The following is a 16,898-nucleotide window of genomic DNA, read 5'->3' as shown; positions in this document are numbered from 1 at the left end:
AAATAGATTTTTATTTTATCTTATTTAGATTTAATTTATATATATTAAAAAAAGTGAAGAGATTACAAACACATTAGAAATAGTTGTTTATAAATTAAACAATTCTTTTCTTATTGAAATAAAAATAGTGTGAACACTTAATAAGGAGAAAAAAATTATATTAAAATAACGTATTGTTTTCAAAAAATATAATTAAAAAAAATAAAATTAATATATGTTATTTAAATAACTAATACTATATAATAAATATAATATATACTATTTCACATATAAAATCTTTCTGCATCTGTTTCGTTTTTCATCACACTTTTCGTTTTACAGAGCTTCACCTTTGATATTTTTCAAAATATTATCTAATTTTGTCCGTTTATTATCATAAAAAAAAGTCTTATAATAGTTGCCAGTATGAGATTTCAGCTTTCGCAATATTGTTAAATGAAAGCAGTCGAGATCTCTCCTATTTCGAGAAGTCTTTAAATTATCTTATAAGTTATTATTTTAAGAATAATCGATTATTTTAAGAATAACTGGGTTTTTACTATAGATTTATACAAGAGTTTTATTTAGATCTAGATGATTAAATGACCTGAAATTCTATAAAGATATTTATATATCGATTTGATACTTGTTCTCAATTATATTTTTGCCTAACGTTTAATACAGATTATAATTCTTTCAAAAGCAGATCGCCGCGCCATCAAAGCTTAATGTTTTACAAATTTTACGACATCATTAATAAACGATGTTACGAAATTCGCGAAGAAATTTACAAAAGAAAACACGATATCGAATAAACAGCAAAAAAGTTGCGTAGAAAGTACAGCGAGAAGGAAATAAAGCAGATATGTATATCAAATTGTATGCATATCCTTGGAGATAGTTAAAGACAAGACGAGATGGCCTCAACATTTCCCTCTGTGGTATCCGGTGACATCGCGATACAGCCGTCGACAAGGATGCTGACAACGGGGTAAGCCACCGATGGAATAGCCAAAGAAAGAGAAAGGGACAAAAGAGAATATGAGGAAGAGAGAAAGCAATGAAGGAGGTACAAGTCCTCGAACTGCCGGGGGCTTGATTGTATACCGGAGACAGGAGACTCTGAAGGAGACAGGAGAGCCCTCTCAGACTACGGTTGAAGTCGAGTGAGTCTCGTGTGACCTCGAGACAAGGCTGTGTTACTCGTGAACAATATCCGCAGCTGTAGAAACGCCCGTGTTATACGGCAGCCACATTTACAAATGTTCCCTCGGCGCGACCCTCTCGCCTCTTTCCTCGCTCGCACTGAGAGATCTCGCCGACAACGTAACGAGAGAGCCGTAAATGTTCCAAGAATTGTCAAGAGACGCACAGACCACGAATAAAGTCGGACCGCTGTCAAGCGACATGCTGGCGTGGCGGCAATGTTCTTGATTAATATCATTGGTGATCATTGTTGAGCGGGATAGATGTGTGTTACTCAGAGAGAGAGAGAGCTGGAATTAAGGAAAATGATAAGCGTGCTTTCCCATGCGTAAGTCATTATCAGCGCATCGATTGTTTCTGATTTCGTTGAAAATGCTGCGTATGCATTATAAAAATTTGTCAGATTGTACGAATCGATTATTAAGAATAACGTCAAGGTTTCCGGTGAGAATGGATTACAAGCCTTCAACAACACACCATGTATTTTAAGGAAGCTTTCACCAACTTCTCGGATTAGTCGGTTTATAGAACGCGGATGAATATTATATATATATATATATATATATATCCTGAAAATTCACGAGATAAATAAATTACGCACATGCAACGCACGTCAATACGCGGGAAACTCACACAAGCGCGGCCGCAATCATTTCATGGACGAAATAACGGATAATTGATTTACGAACTCGACCATTGAACAAAGTTTCTAGAAACACCGCTGTTTTCGATCGCCGTTATATAAAGTTTCATAACACGATGCAATTGCTAATGAACGCAAATAAAAGCGCGGCCATGACGCCGTTTGTTGACGACTCCGAGCGAAACGCATTCACATTGATCTCGTCCTCGGCTTGAATTTGCTGCGAGGGAGGATTTTAGACTGGACAGACGCGCTTTTGGGCGATCGAAATTACAGTGTGATTCGCGTCCACAATAGCCGCGATTCCTTGCAACCAGAAACCGCCGGCGCACCGTTAATTTTGTCCGTCGTACTCGCGCCGACGCTATTTCCCAGACTCTTCATCTACCAGTTCGAGTTAACTTTGTCTTGCGCTCTATTCAAACAACATCCACGGCGTCAGGCGGTCTCGCCTACTCATTAGCGTCCTTCCGTCCGTTACTACTAATGTACAGGAGTCGACCAACAAATTTACACGGCGGATTGCCAGGAGTTACTCATTAGAGCGCCAATGCGCACAATGTAATATCGCGATTCCGTAAACTTCGATGCTAATTACACTCTACGCAGTCATCTTCACATACACATTTCGCATGATAAAAAGCGGTAGTGAAATATAGCTCGATAAACAAAATTTTTTTCTTTAAGTTTTTAAAAAATAGTAATTATTTTCGTAGCTTTGCTGAATACAATATTTTGATATAGCGGTGTTGTGTTTTAAACTCAGATTATGTCGATAATTTGCCCGATGATCAAAAGTGTCTTTATGTTGTATTATACATATATGTTTGTCTTTTAGCGATGTTTTGATTCATTTTGAATCTCTATCATTTGATGAGTGAAATATTTTAAAATTATCAGCAACTTATTATAGGAAAATTATATAAGCGAAAAAATAATACAAGCACGAATGACTGAATCAGAAGAACATTTATCTGGCAAACGACAAATCCTGATTCAACGATTTGCATTTTGACACTTTTCTTGCACGTACATGTCAACAATTTTACATGATGATAATTCATGAATAAAGTTCTCGAATCCCTCAGTAAAGATATAATATACCATTCATTTTTAAGCCACTATTGAAAACTTTCACTGATTTGAACATATAATACTTATTTAGGTATTCAAAAGTAATCAGTCTTTTATTTATATTAAATTAATCTAAGTTTGTTATCATAGATAAAAGTCGAAATATATTTAAGCTAAAATGTATTTAATATAAAAGTATTTTTATATTAATTTTTAAACATATGAATATATATCATATAATATTGTATATATCTTAGACTTTTATTGGTTCTTTATTATTGCGATTGATTATAAATCTAAAAACCTTTAAATGTATCACCTTTTTTAATCGAACAAAATTTAATAAATTATGATATTTATATTCGTAAATTTTATCAAATATATCAATAATGACTTAGAAAATCTCCGCGAAACTAGTCTACACAATCTGAATAAAAGGATGAATTTTACATTATTATTTTACGTAATTTAAGATACAATAATGGATTTTTTGCGACGCTACATTTTATAAAAAGATATATGTATTGAATTTTTAAGTATCTTTTGATATTTCTTGTTGCGCAAGACAAAACTTAAAAAGTGCCTTGAATAGAGAATTTAATATGCATCTTTCATGCACGTATCATGGCAGGACATCTTTCTGTCTAGAATGACACATGTTGTTCACGTTGAAGGGAAATTGTTTTGCATTTTTCGCGATGCGTTAAAAAAGGGTGAACCGATGCGAGACAGAGTATGCTCTGTTTGGGTCCATTTATGTAACATTATTCGCCCGGATACGTGGCGGATACACTCTGTTTTTATTCTGTGCGTGTCGCGCATACAACCAATACATTTAATACCTACAATCTTTTTGTCTGCAACTTTGCATTAATCCGGAAACGTAATAAAGCGAGATACGAATAAACATAGAGAGTAACGAGCGGATGTGGCGCGGCGTGGACTCACCAAAAACTACCGGTACGACGGACGGTAGCTGCGGGATATCCGGGCAGAAGTAGGCAGCCGGGATATGCAAACGCGGGACCGTAAGCCCCGTCGGATTAAGCACGGACGTATTTTCAATTCGCGATAGCAATAAGTTCAACCTCGTCCGCTCGTTCGTTACTCAGCCGCTCTATCTTCTCCTCTAACTCTCTTTCGTTCTGTTCTCCATCCTTTCTCTTTAACCTTTTTTTTTTTTTTTTTTTTTGCAGGTACTCCGATCTCGTTAGTATCGTTTTTATTCCGTCATTCCCTGCCTCTTATCCGAACTGTATCGAATCCTTTCGCAATCGCCGACAATCCCCCGAAGAATGATTGTATTTGATGCCCATCGGCATTCTTTATTGGCATTATTTACAGTTTGTCTGTCTAAGCAACTCAAGCTTTTTACGTATAAATATATATGCGAATAGTATATTATAAACGTTTTAGTTTTATCGTAGAGAAATAGAGTAATTATCAGAACGGAAATTATTAGTATTCTCTTTATGATATCGAATAAATTGCATATCGATAGATTATTTGCCATTGTATTATCGGTTTTCTTATAATATTCTATGTTCTTCTTCAACAAGTTCCAATTAAAATTTTATTTTACAAAATAAAATGAGACGAAGTCTTATTTCTATTTCGCTCGAGATAGGAATTCATTATAAAAATTGTACTGAATTCTCTGACCGAAAAAAAGTATAATATAAATCAATATGCAATAAAATAATTCAAATGCTCTTATTGCGTTTCAAACTAGATTTAATAATAAATGAATAAATATAATATGCTATGAATGATATTATATTTTCTAAATAAACTATTTTGCAATTATATGTTAATTCAACTATCAGTTAAATATCTGAGGATTTATTCGAATTAAATAAAATTATTCAATTTAATAAATTATTCTCACTATTCTTTAACATATGTAATGCGTCTCGCAAAATATGAAACAATACAATTGACAAAATTTATTTATTTAAAAAAACTTGCAATAAAAGAGCATTCGCCGAATCTATGGAAGCATTGTTTGTAAATGCTAGTTCGTATCATCCATCAGGCACCCATTAGACCATCGGCGTGTGATCGTGACGCGCTCACATGCTCGTTGGACACTCAGTGGGTCATTTAATGGACACTGACGCACTTTTTCGCGCAACCCTTCGTTCATCATGACTATCCGTCGAGCGCATACAATACAGCCCGTGAAAAAGCTGACGAACGTTTATACAACGTGAGAAGAATGTTGCTACTAGTCACGTCTTTTTGCCTAGTCCACTCACGTAATGACGAGAAAGCAAAAAAAAAAAAATATGCATGCGTTGCTTTATTCGTAATAATGAAATAATAAACATGAGAAAAAGAGGAGACAAAATAAAAAGGTTGTGAGATAAACGCCATAATGTACCATAATGAAAGATAGAGTCAAAGAAGGGAAAGATAATATTAATTTTTCATTAATTTGCAAAAACTGAGAACGCGTGTGTGTGCAGATTTTATTTATTTATTTTTTTTTTTTCATTATAAAAAACATTGTTAAATACAAACGAAATCACGGAAATAAAATGTGACTTTTAAAAGATATTGAAGATGAACTAATTACATTTCAAGCACACAGGGTTGAAGATCAGAGAATTGAATAACGCGTTCAAGACGGAATTACAAAGCCGCATTTACCGCATAAACACAGAATTGCGTGATGCGAATATGCAACACGATTGTATAGACGCTCGAGTACCGGCGGCTTATGTCGGTAATCGTGCTTTTAGCATCAATATGCCGATTGAACGCGGCGGGCGAGATTGTAGCTGGTAGATTAAGGTTAGCGAAGGTGAAGGTAATGGTGGACGTGGCGAAAGGAAGGAAGAGAGGAAAATTTTTCATTGGAGTCAAAAGTTCGGCGTACTGAAAGTTTAATTCCAGACTCTCCCTGAGCGCGATGGTGTGCGAGTTGAATGAAAAATCTCTCCTCTGCTTCTGTACTACCTATGCCAAGCTACGTTCGTCTCTATCTATCTATCTCTCTCTCTCTCTCTCTCTCTTTCTCTCACAGCCGGCCCTTAGTCGTCGCACTCGCACTTTTTTCGTTCCTCAGCCGTAGCGAAGAAAGACGTTCCTTTGCCGAGCCGTTGACGATTAAATTCGATGGAAAGATGCCGGGGTGTGGGTGATTCGACCGAGACTTATTTCGTGGTTGAATCGAGCGACTATATCGGCACTTTCATCCACGTCGTCGAGATGTCAATACCGTCACTTACCGTGACGTTCTTACGAGAGGCAATTTGATGTCTCGTAAACATTGAGCGTACACTCCGCTTACGAGACTTTTAAGTAACTAACTTTTGTTCAAGGTGATGGATTTCTCTATTGAAACACACCTTTCTATAATCGAGAGCTAATATTTTCAGTTTTATTATCAATAATTTATATATTACTCTTGAAAGATTTTTTTTTATTCATATTTCTATCTGACAATCGATTATTTTTCACAATTATACGATTTAAGAAAAGATTTGCTAATATTTCTTTGAAAGGAATAAAATACTAATACTTACGGTTGCAGAAATGAAAGATGAAAGACGTTTCACATTGTTATCGCGCCGGTAGTTAATTTTACAATACCCCGAGATTAGGCTAAAGATTGATGTTTAACTCCATTTTGTCTGTGCACTATTCAATACTTGGCTCAATTAATCAACGTGAAACGCCCACCAGTCCTTAATCTATGAGAGGCGCGGTTCGGAGCTAGCGCGTCACTGCCCTCCCCGAGGCTATCAGGGTGTAGGTTTTGCGGCAATACGTTCAGGGTGGTAACTGTAGCGTGGTACCACTCGTTTAAAACGCATTAGGGAGCGGGCGGACGGTGGTGCAAGTCCGTAGCCGCTTTAAGCACCGCAATTCCGCAGCTGCCGCAATTCTTGTTCGTGCTTTTTGATCGGGCGTCCATCAACGTCCGCGCGCTATTTACGTGGTCCACTCTTGTGATCGACCTCGATCCTCCTCTTTGTGTTTCAGTGAGACCCCTGAGCGTCACGATACTCAGTAGCGAAGACGCGCCCCTCAGCGCGAATCGGAAATACGACATCAACTGCATGACAGTCGGTTCAAGGCCGCCGGCAGAGCTGTCCTGGTACATGGACGGCAAGAGGCTCGATAATCACACGAACAAGGTAAGGCCTGTACGGCTGATCTCACGATACATTATTACTAATAATTTATTAGGATTTGATATCGCGCGAGAAGAACATGTCTCGTGTAAGGGACAAAATATCAATGAAAAGCAACTCTTGCGTGGTATTTTGATACATGAACGTGAAATACGTTAAAAATATTTTTACCCGTTACGTATCTTTCGACATCCTTTGTATTTTACAAACATAATTTACTCTTTCAAGGGAAAATAATTGTCATAATTTCTCTTCAAGCGCTTAAAAAGATTTGGTTGATAAAACTGTCAACTCGTATTTTTTTCTAGGATGATTACTTTGTTTCTGCGTGTATGATTTCACACAACTGTAACTGTTTCGAGAGCCAAAAAACACGATATTCGATATTCGTTTTTCCTATTGATAAAATGCTCCGCGCGAGTAAAATTAATGTGTGACAACCGTCATAGGCGAAATACTAGTAGAAAGGGAAACAAACGACACGAACCGTAAAATAATTTCCTATTCTGCGCTTTCGTGCCAAAGTGTAGAGTGAAAAACAAAATGATTCATCGTAGCTTATATTTCCCCTTCGCCACCTCTAACTCGTTAATATTATTATCGATACCGAAACGATCGATCTCCATTATCTCTCCTTCTCGTGTCACGCCGATCTTTTATTTGTAATATGACATATCTCGAACGTCTATGAAATTTTTATTCGGCGGAACTCTAATACCTTGTCTTGGGGACGAGTCACGCCAACTTGTCGTCGCGAGATGATTCAACGTCGGCGTAAAAAAATACATCACATCGCACGTGTTTCTCGTTGTTTCCTGCGGGGTACGATATAAAAAAAAAAAAAAGAAAAAAAAACGGATTAAAAACGGATTTCGTTGAAAAGAGTTAACGCGTCCGACAGGAGGCTCGAAAAAACCGCGCGATCTATGCGATGTATGCGGCATCTCCTTCGAGATGCCTGTTTCCCCACGAAATCACTGACATTAGCGCCGGTATCGGTATTTGCATCGTTGCCATTAAGCTCCCCCTCCGACACGCTATGGCGCAATTACCGGATAGCGGCGATGCTTTCGTGATCTCTCGCTCTCGCTCTTGCGATTCGCCCCCCTTCTGCTCTCTATCTCGCGTGCGCGTCTCCCCCGCTCTTTGATCCTAACATCACGAGGAAACTCCTTCGTATATACGTACTCGAACTCTCGGGCGAACCATCGATCTACTCCCGTCTTGCGTTTCCGCGGCGCAAACTCTTCCTGAAACGTGATTCTTTGACCCAACCGCCCTCAAATTGCATCTCGAATCTCGATGTACACGCCGCGCTCGAGTCTCCCGCAAATGCCGCTTGTTTTTCTTTTTTTTTCTAAGTTTCTTTTTTTCAGTTCGAACGGTAAACGTACGCAATTGAATCGGTTGTACAGAAATTCGGCTCATTTTGCGAAACGGAAAAGATTTTCTCTTGAAAGAGAGGAGAGAGTACGATACTAAAATATGTAATGATTTAGAATATTTTCAGATTACATTTTTTTAACTTTAACAACAGTTTTTTGCCGCAATATATATCTCGTAATATATACTTTTTAGATGCATATACAATGGAATATTCATATACATTTTAATCTACTTAGTTTGCTCCTGCTACTCTAATTAATTGCATAAGCGATAGATTGATAGTGAATTGATAGATGTGAATTTGAGACGGTTGACATTAAGGAGATCCATCTGATCTTGAAACAGGACAAACTTATCTAATATAGATACATACGTAACTATGGAACGATGGACACCATCCATCATCCGACGACTTGTCAATAGTTATATGACAGATTCGAATATTGGGAGATGTATATAGTGTGTTGAGAATATAGAACAATACAAGCGCGTAATTATATTTCTGTCTACTGCAATCTCTTATCGTTATTTTTCTCTTTTTATTTATGTCATGCTTAAATTTTTAGCACGCTATTGTATAAGATGTAATATAATTTTATTTAAATCCTTAGCTTTTACATTAATCTAATTAACTTGGATGATATATGTATTTTTTCTAAATTTCAAATTATGTAAATCGTTTCTTCAACATTCTAAAAATCTCTTTTAGTTATTTACTAAATTTGATTAGGAAAAAGATCTTAAGTATTAAAACATAAAACTCATTTTGATATATCGTTTTTGCAAGCACAATGATAATGAAATTGCCATCGTATTTCAACTCTCTGATAAATCAATCTTTATATTTATTGAGCGGTTTTTTATCAGAAAATCTGTCTAAAATATACAATTCGTCGGACAAAATTAAAATGAATATTGGAAAACCAACTGTATCTATTCCAACTATTCTCTTCATTTATCGTCTTATCCATGATTCTTTTAAAAAATTCGATTTCACGCATGTTATTTGAATATTCCTCTGTATCGAAAAACAATATTTTCCTTTTGCAATCAAATTCACGTGACAATTTGTGTGATATAGTACAAAGATACGAACATGGTGATTATTTAATTGTAGAACTGTGTAATAAATTATGATCAAAGAAGCCATAAAGATATACTGATCTCTGGGTGCAACAATTTCACGTAATGCCACTCTCTCGCTGGCTATTCCGTATGCATAATCGAGATGCAGTAAAATTTTCCGAATGAAAAATGAGCGCGGGTAGGCGCGCGGACCTCGCTACCATCCGTACGCGTGAATTTTGCAATAACGATTCGATCGATTTCGCGCTCGCGCGGATGCGCGCGCGCGCGCTTGTGATCGACGATGATCCGCCGCAGTGGCGGAGAGATTCAAAGAGCTGATATTTTCCGCCGCAAATAACGATCACGTTGTTGGCCGGTGCCAGGCATCCAGTTCTGACACGTTCGCGCTATCTCGCGTTATACGTCATAATATCGCGGTGTCGAATGAAGTTCGGTACCGGTAGACATATCGAGGCACGGTGAATAGAAAGAGAGAGAGAGAGAGAGAGAGGACAGAAAAACACAGGGATGAAACGAGAAGGGGATAGGAAGAGAGGGTGGATTGTGGACAGTATAGTTGGCAGTGGGTGATTCGACTTTGCCGATTTATGACCGCCACGCGAATTTCGGGCCAATTTCGTTCCGGGCTTCGCTGCCCTCGCATACGTACACTGCGATGCAAAAGTTTCAATCTCTTCATCTGCAATCTGTATTTGCTCGTTAAGATATTCCAAATCTTTTTGTATTGAAAATTGAGCGAAATGCAGTAATAACGTTAATCATAAATATCCCCTTAACGAAATTAATTGTGTATATATGTTATAAATTTAAGTTATTTCTTTTCAGGATATGCTTGCGTTTTTTTTCTATCGCATCATAATTATGATACCCATACCTTATATTTACTTCTGCGAAAGTACCTAAAATGTTGCGTGCTCTTTTTAAAATGTATTAATATGATTTTAATCGCGCTCTTAAGGAAATTGCACGGTTGCAACTTTAATATTTTTAATGGGACCAAATATGCATATAGTTTATTAATCGCAGCATTCTTATTACGTGCATGAAACCATTGTTTTTTTTGTACTTAATCTGAAAATTCGTGTTGTATAATATGTTTGTAATAAATTCTCTAAATCAATACAAATTTCATCAAAACTGGTGTGAAAAATAAAACTGTATATACGTATTGTCTTTCTAAGCTTTTTGAAATATTTTGAAATATTCAATACCTTAAATTTTAAAGAATTTAAAATATGATACAAATATTTTTGAAAATTTGAAGTATTTAATAAAAATTATAATAGACAGATTCTCTTCACTTTTTTAAAATTAAATAATAATTTAATTTATAAAATTCATATTTTAAAAGCAAAATTAATCTTTTTTTTTGAATTTGATAAAAGTGATTTAATTTTAATATTTATAACAAATATTAATATACTTTTTTATTGTTGAAGATTTGAGTCAATAATAAGCTCAAGAAATTTTTATTTAAAATTTGTATTTTATAGGTTATTTTCGATCCTATTTAGTCATTGATCTTAGTCATATTATAATAAATAATAAATAAAAGAGCAACAAAGTAGCAATGACAACGTGTTATCCACTACAGTTGTCAGAAAAAATTTATCAAGAAAGCAATCAAGTTTCTTATATAAACGAGATAGTAAAATGAGAAAATTGTTATTAATCGAGTAACAAATACAACCGATCTCTTTTACATAAGCACATTAACTTAAGCTTTTGATTTGAAAGCTGCTGATTTAGAGCCATTCAATTAGCTTCGAGTCCATTAGGCTGACCGATACGGAGTGACGTGATAAGACGAGATTGCAAACGTGATTATGAGATAGTTCGTTGTCACTCTCATCATTGCTGCATGAATTTATCGCAGTTTTAGTAGAAGAGGGAGAGAATTGTTTAATTATATTTGTAAAATTGAATTACACTCTAATTTGGAGCTGATAATTTTACTATTTAATAGAAAATTTGTTACATCTTAGAAAGCGGAAGAACTAAAGAAATGATGAAATTAATAATTATTATAACTTTAAATTAATTTAAATTAAAGTTAAGCCAAATATATTAAAATTATTGAATCTATTAAAACCATATAATTTTATTTTTCTAAAATACGAAAATAAAAATTATAATACTTTTCATAAAAATACTTCTTTGAGAAAAACGAAAATTAAATTTCTGTCGATTAAATTATAATAATAAACTGTGAAAATCATAATACTTAGATACTCAATACTCAATACGTTTGTGAATATAATAAAATTAGAATCTTAAACTTGCAAACTTACAGTGCAATATCGATCTCGATGTTTTTCGAGATTTCAAGATTTTTTATTTTAATTAATCTACAGATGCTATTAAATAATGTTTTAGACTTTGTACAGATTCTCCCTCGCACAAGGAAGATTGCGCGCGAGCATCAAAGATGTAGTCGTGTATAAATGTTTGATAATTACATGTTTTCTGACAAGACACCTACGCCACGTGTAGATTTACGCAAATATAGAAGCTAGTTTCGTGCCGGTTACGTTAAAGTTACATTCATCCGTGTAAAGGGGTGAAATACTCACGTGAAAGCCAGGTCCTATTACACCTGCAAAGGTGGGTGATAAACGCCTCTCCTGGACTGACTCGTCCGGTCATTAAGACTTATCGCTGGATTAACGCTTGGCTTATAAGCCCTTACCTCAAACGCGCGCTACCTCGTTCGAGTACGAATAATTAAACCTGCCTAAAACTGTACCATCCTTTGTGATTCGAAGTTATCTTTTTAATAAAATTAAAAAAAAATTGTTTCAAAAAATTACACAACTGCGTACAGTATTTATAAGCGCAAAATAAAAAGAACCATAGTTTACGGTTAGCTTGTCTTAGTCGATTATAATTAGCTCTTCCTTCACGTTAAAATGCATATATCATATTTCTGCATCTACTGTACGCGATATCTGGCGCCGACACTAATTAGCAGCGAAACTTTAATGAAACGCTTGCAAATTAATATACGTAACAACATATGCGCAAAATAAATAAACGAAACGTTGGTACAGTATCGTAACTGATAATGGGTGGATATACCTGATTTGCTGTCGCAAATTGTTCATTTATTGCTATTAACAAAACAGATAACGCGTTCATATTAAGCATTAGCATTAAGTACACGTGATCTAATTACTCGTGCACGATGCGCACTTTAATAAGCGCGCTGTAGCAAAAAATATCGGGAATGTAATTAACAGATGCGGCATAAGGCACATTAAAATATGTAACGCATAATTATAATTTCGATATATCGATTATGAGAATAATTTTATATAAATCCAATACTCTCTCTCTCTCTCTCTCTCTCTTTCTGAACTCGAGACCGTGCCAATATATAAAATTTAATACGACGTATAATTAATAGCTTTATATTATCTCATCTTATAATACATAATATAACTACACAAAATATCTTTTCTCGTTAATCGATAGTTAATAAATTGTGTTAATAATAATAATAATAATAATAAAATGAATATTGTGACCCGATTTTGTTATAGGTTTCACAGGATGGTAACATGACGAGTTCCATCTTAACATTTCAACCTACTCTATTAGATCACGATAAAATTATCACGTGCAGAGCTGAAAATTCTAAAATTCAACGCGGCGTAGCAGAGGATACGTGGAAGCTGAATGTTTTTTGTAAGTATGCATTTTTACATACAAATATAAATAAAAAGAATTATATATAAGCGATGAAAATGAAAGACTTTCCAATAGTTTTCATAGAATCGAATACAATTGTTCAATATTCAGTAATTATAGACATATTTTGTGTCTATAACATTTATCAATAATATAATAACAATAACATAATGTACGTGTTTTGTTAAATATTATTCCCAACGACATACTACTACCGTCTGCATAATCAGAATAATTACGATACACGACATATATGATATTGGTACAGGCAGTATAAAAAAAAAAATTGGATGACGATAATATCAGATCACAAACCAATAGCTGGGGTAGACCACGAGTTTACATACTCGTAATGGCAACATGATACGCTCTGCGGAGCCGGCATTATTATCACTGATATCATTATTCATTAACACACCGCCGTCAATATTATGCGAGAGCGCCAACAATGCTCCAGATCCAACATTATTATATAGGACAATAACGCGCGATCATTTCTCTCTTTTATGCCTTGCCGCGCAATAAAAACAAACGAGTAAAGAATATTTCTCAGTGTATAATAAACGCGCGGTATTCGCTTTTTATTTTTATACGACTATGAAAGTAAACACAAGTCTCATCGGGAATGAAATTGTTACGCGCACTGCAAACATTTCTATGTTATCCTAGCAAAAATTTCACTTTAGCGAGCTCGCGCTCCAACTGTATCCGTCTGGAATTCTCTTTTTCCTTGTAAAGGACGTAAAATATATATTTGAGATATAACTGATGGTACAAACAAAAACAAACAGTTTCGAAAATTTGGATGCGAATCGTCGCGTAAAAACAAGGTTGGCAGTGATTCATCAAGTCCTAAACTCGTAAACGCGTGTCGCTCTTCGCGCAATCGACACATCGAAAAATCCGCGTGCACGGCACATAACGCGTACAGCTGTGTACGTATATGTATATATATGTATGCATCGGACGACGGGTAAACGGGTTAAAAGCTTGGCAGGCCGAAACAAGACCGTCGATATAGATTACGTTCGTGCAAACGCGAATGTAATCACAATAACGAGACGTCAACGACGGCGGCCAAAATGGAACGTTCGGCACGGCGGCGATTTATTCGCTTGCCACGGCGCGTTGCTGACATCTCGCGAATTCGAAAATCCCGATGCAAGGCAAGGCAAGTCCACTGTTTTCGACAAACAATTTGTATCTTTGCAAATAAAGATTTCTAGATCTTCTCTCTGTGGGCAGCAGCTGGAAATTTAATTCTCCGTGAATATGACAATTAAAATTGAATAGGGATAATTTTGTGTGCTGTAAAAAAAAGAAGCCTTGATCGATGTTTAATATAATATAGGGAACATAAAAATAATTTAGTTTTTTTTTTTTTTTTTTTTTTTAATAAATTTATATATGTGAATTTAAGAATTTATATAAATTAAAAATATTAATACTCTTACATACACGTGAGAAGCTCGTTTCTAATTATTTTTTTAAACGCTAGGTAATTTTCTGTCATCTTTTCTGTAACAATTTTTAAAAATTTCGACTTGTTTATGTCTTATATACGTTCTCTTCAATTTTTAATTGCTTTGCGGATATTTATTTATCTTTATTTATACGACAAACAGTCTTTTGTAAATTACAAAAACAAATAATCAATACGTTGTTTCAATAACTCACGTTACGTATTTTCTCGTTGCAGTTGTTCCAATCTTGCATTTGCAACTTGGCTCGAACATGAATCCGGATGACATCGAAGAAGGCGATGACGTATATTTCGAGTGCAAAGTTCGTGCGAATCCGGATGCCTACAAAGTGGTCTGGAAGCATAATGTAAGTAAAATTAAAAAAGATCTTTTGTGGTCTCATAAGTACATATATAATATATGTATGCAAAAAATATGCTGTTTATAATTTTAAATGTAGTTCGAAATATTTAGTAAAAACACACATTGATCAATATCTGTTATTTAAAAATTAACAGATTAATTGATAAAATTCTTTATAAAACAACTGTGTATGTACACACACATAAACGAATTGAGAAAGCTCAAGGCTTGAATTTGAACAATGACCTCTGGATTCTCTCGAGTGATATATTTGCGCCTGAATAGTTCCGACTCTACCTAAAATTGTTGGTTCAGAATAATGGCTATTGCAGTCGAAACCGACAAATAGGAAACAAACTTTCCGCATGCCTAAAACCTCTGCTGCCTCTCTAAATACTAACTTGCGAACGGTAATGTTCATCCATTACGCAAACATAATACAATTACACCACACAAGAACTTTCCTTAATATAATCTTAAATGTATCTTTCTTAATGCAATCTTAAATTAGCTCGTTCTTTATCTTAATCAACTTTTTCATTTATATAACAGAGAAACGTGCTAAAAGTTGTTTTATCTTGCTGACTGTTTTGCGACTGTTTTCATTAGGACTATCGTAATGATTTTTCTTCGAGTAAAGTACATGTAATCAATTTCATTTCCATGAATTTCACTCCAGAGATAAAGAAACATTAATGTAGTTTTTCTTTCCACGTAACATGCAAAAATTTGATCTACGCTCCTTCGAAGATCACTGCTGAAAGTCTACTACGGTATCTTGATATAAATAGTAGTGTAATTTCCCTTCGTTACGTCGACGTCGTTTTTACGTTCGCGTTATTCGCACATCTCATTACGCGTCTCTTCTCTCTCCTTTTTTTTTTTTCTATTTTTCCTCGACGTCTATTCACATTTTGCGTCCTTGCTACCTTCGCTAACGCTGATGTCATCATGTATTGTTTAATACAGTACATTGTATTATGGCGTGGCGTTTATAAATGCTTTGTAAATACGCAAAATATTTAACTTTACCGATTTCGTTCATTGAACACAGAAGTTCATTAACTCAATATAAAACCTCATTTAATTAAGTAAAATCCTGTTGTCTGAAACACGCCTATCGTTGGGTTATTTCAACATTCAATGTGAAATATTACGTCAACAGAGACTACATATTATATTGTTTTAGACATAAAGTACAATTTTACATTCTCTCTCTTTGTTTCGACGAGTTTAATTATCGATCGATTAATATACAAGCGTTATATTCATAAAACGATAGGCAACGATTTTTGAAGTAGGCAATATTGGCGTACATTACCATGTAGATTGGAAATAATAACCTAGGTACTTGGTGAGAGATATCACGATGGCACTTGAATCTAATCGCGAATGCACATTGTTCCAGGGGCACGTGATTCAGAATAACGCGAAGAACGGCGTTATAGTCCAGCAATATGGTTTGGCTCTCCGAGAGGTGAATCGGTCCCAAGCCGGAAATTACACCTGCGTTGCCAGCAACGTCGAAGGCGATGGCTACAGCAATATCGTGGAGCTTAAGATCATGTGTAAGCACCCATTATCGTTGATCGCGTTATCACTGACGCGCTAGAAACGCACGCGATTCAAAGCGCAAATCTTGTTTGTATGAAAAATTTTATTCCGAGGAAATTCTCTCTCGATATCGCTCGACCACTCCTTTGTTGAAAATAATGTTTCCACCTCTTATTTTCATTCTTTACGAAGCCGATCTCGATTATTCCGTTTTCATTTCCAAGAGACACTCGTCGCAACGTCGCAAATATCTCAATGTAATACGAAGTAAACGATGCGGCAACGTAACCGATGATGACGGACATTTAA

At 35.3% G+C, this 16,898-nt stretch overlaps 1 protein-coding gene and 1 long non-coding RNA gene across 16 annotated transcripts in view; one reads left to right on the top strand and one right to left on the bottom strand.

The window, feature by feature from the left end:
• Positions 1-16,898, top strand: part of LOC140669659 (nephrin) — a 380,112-nt gene that overhangs the window by 345,125 nt on the left and 18,089 nt on the right. For all 15 annotated transcript variants that reach the window (XM_072899677.1, XM_072899676.1, XM_072899679.1 and 12 more), the window contains 4 exons: positions 6,893-7,047; positions 13,062-13,206; positions 14,909-15,039; positions 16,444-16,603. In XM_072899677.1, coding sequence (XP_072755778.1) covers positions 6,893-7,047; positions 13,062-13,206; positions 14,909-15,039; positions 16,444-16,603 — 591 coding nt within the window. The remainder of the gene's footprint in view (positions 1-6,892; positions 7,048-13,061; positions 13,207-14,908; positions 15,040-16,443; positions 16,604-16,898) is intronic.
• LOC140669662 (uncharacterized) overlaps positions 14,909-16,898 on the bottom strand; it is a 63,500-nt gene continuing 61,510 nt past the window's right edge. Inside the window, exon 2 of the long non-coding RNA XR_012047370.1 lies at positions 14,909-15,026. This is a non-coding gene — a long non-coding RNA (uncharacterized lncRNA). The remainder of the gene's footprint in view (positions 15,027-16,898) is intronic.

Source organism: Anoplolepis gracilipes, chromosome 9, assembly GCF_047496725.1.
Source record: "Anoplolepis gracilipes chromosome 9, ASM4749672v1, whole genome shotgun sequence".
Classification (NCBI taxonomy): domain Eukaryota; kingdom Metazoa; phylum Arthropoda; class Insecta; order Hymenoptera; family Formicidae; genus Anoplolepis; species Anoplolepis gracilipes.
The sequence above is the reverse complement of the archived record's forward strand: the minus strand, read 5'-3'. Positions and strand labels throughout refer to the sequence as shown.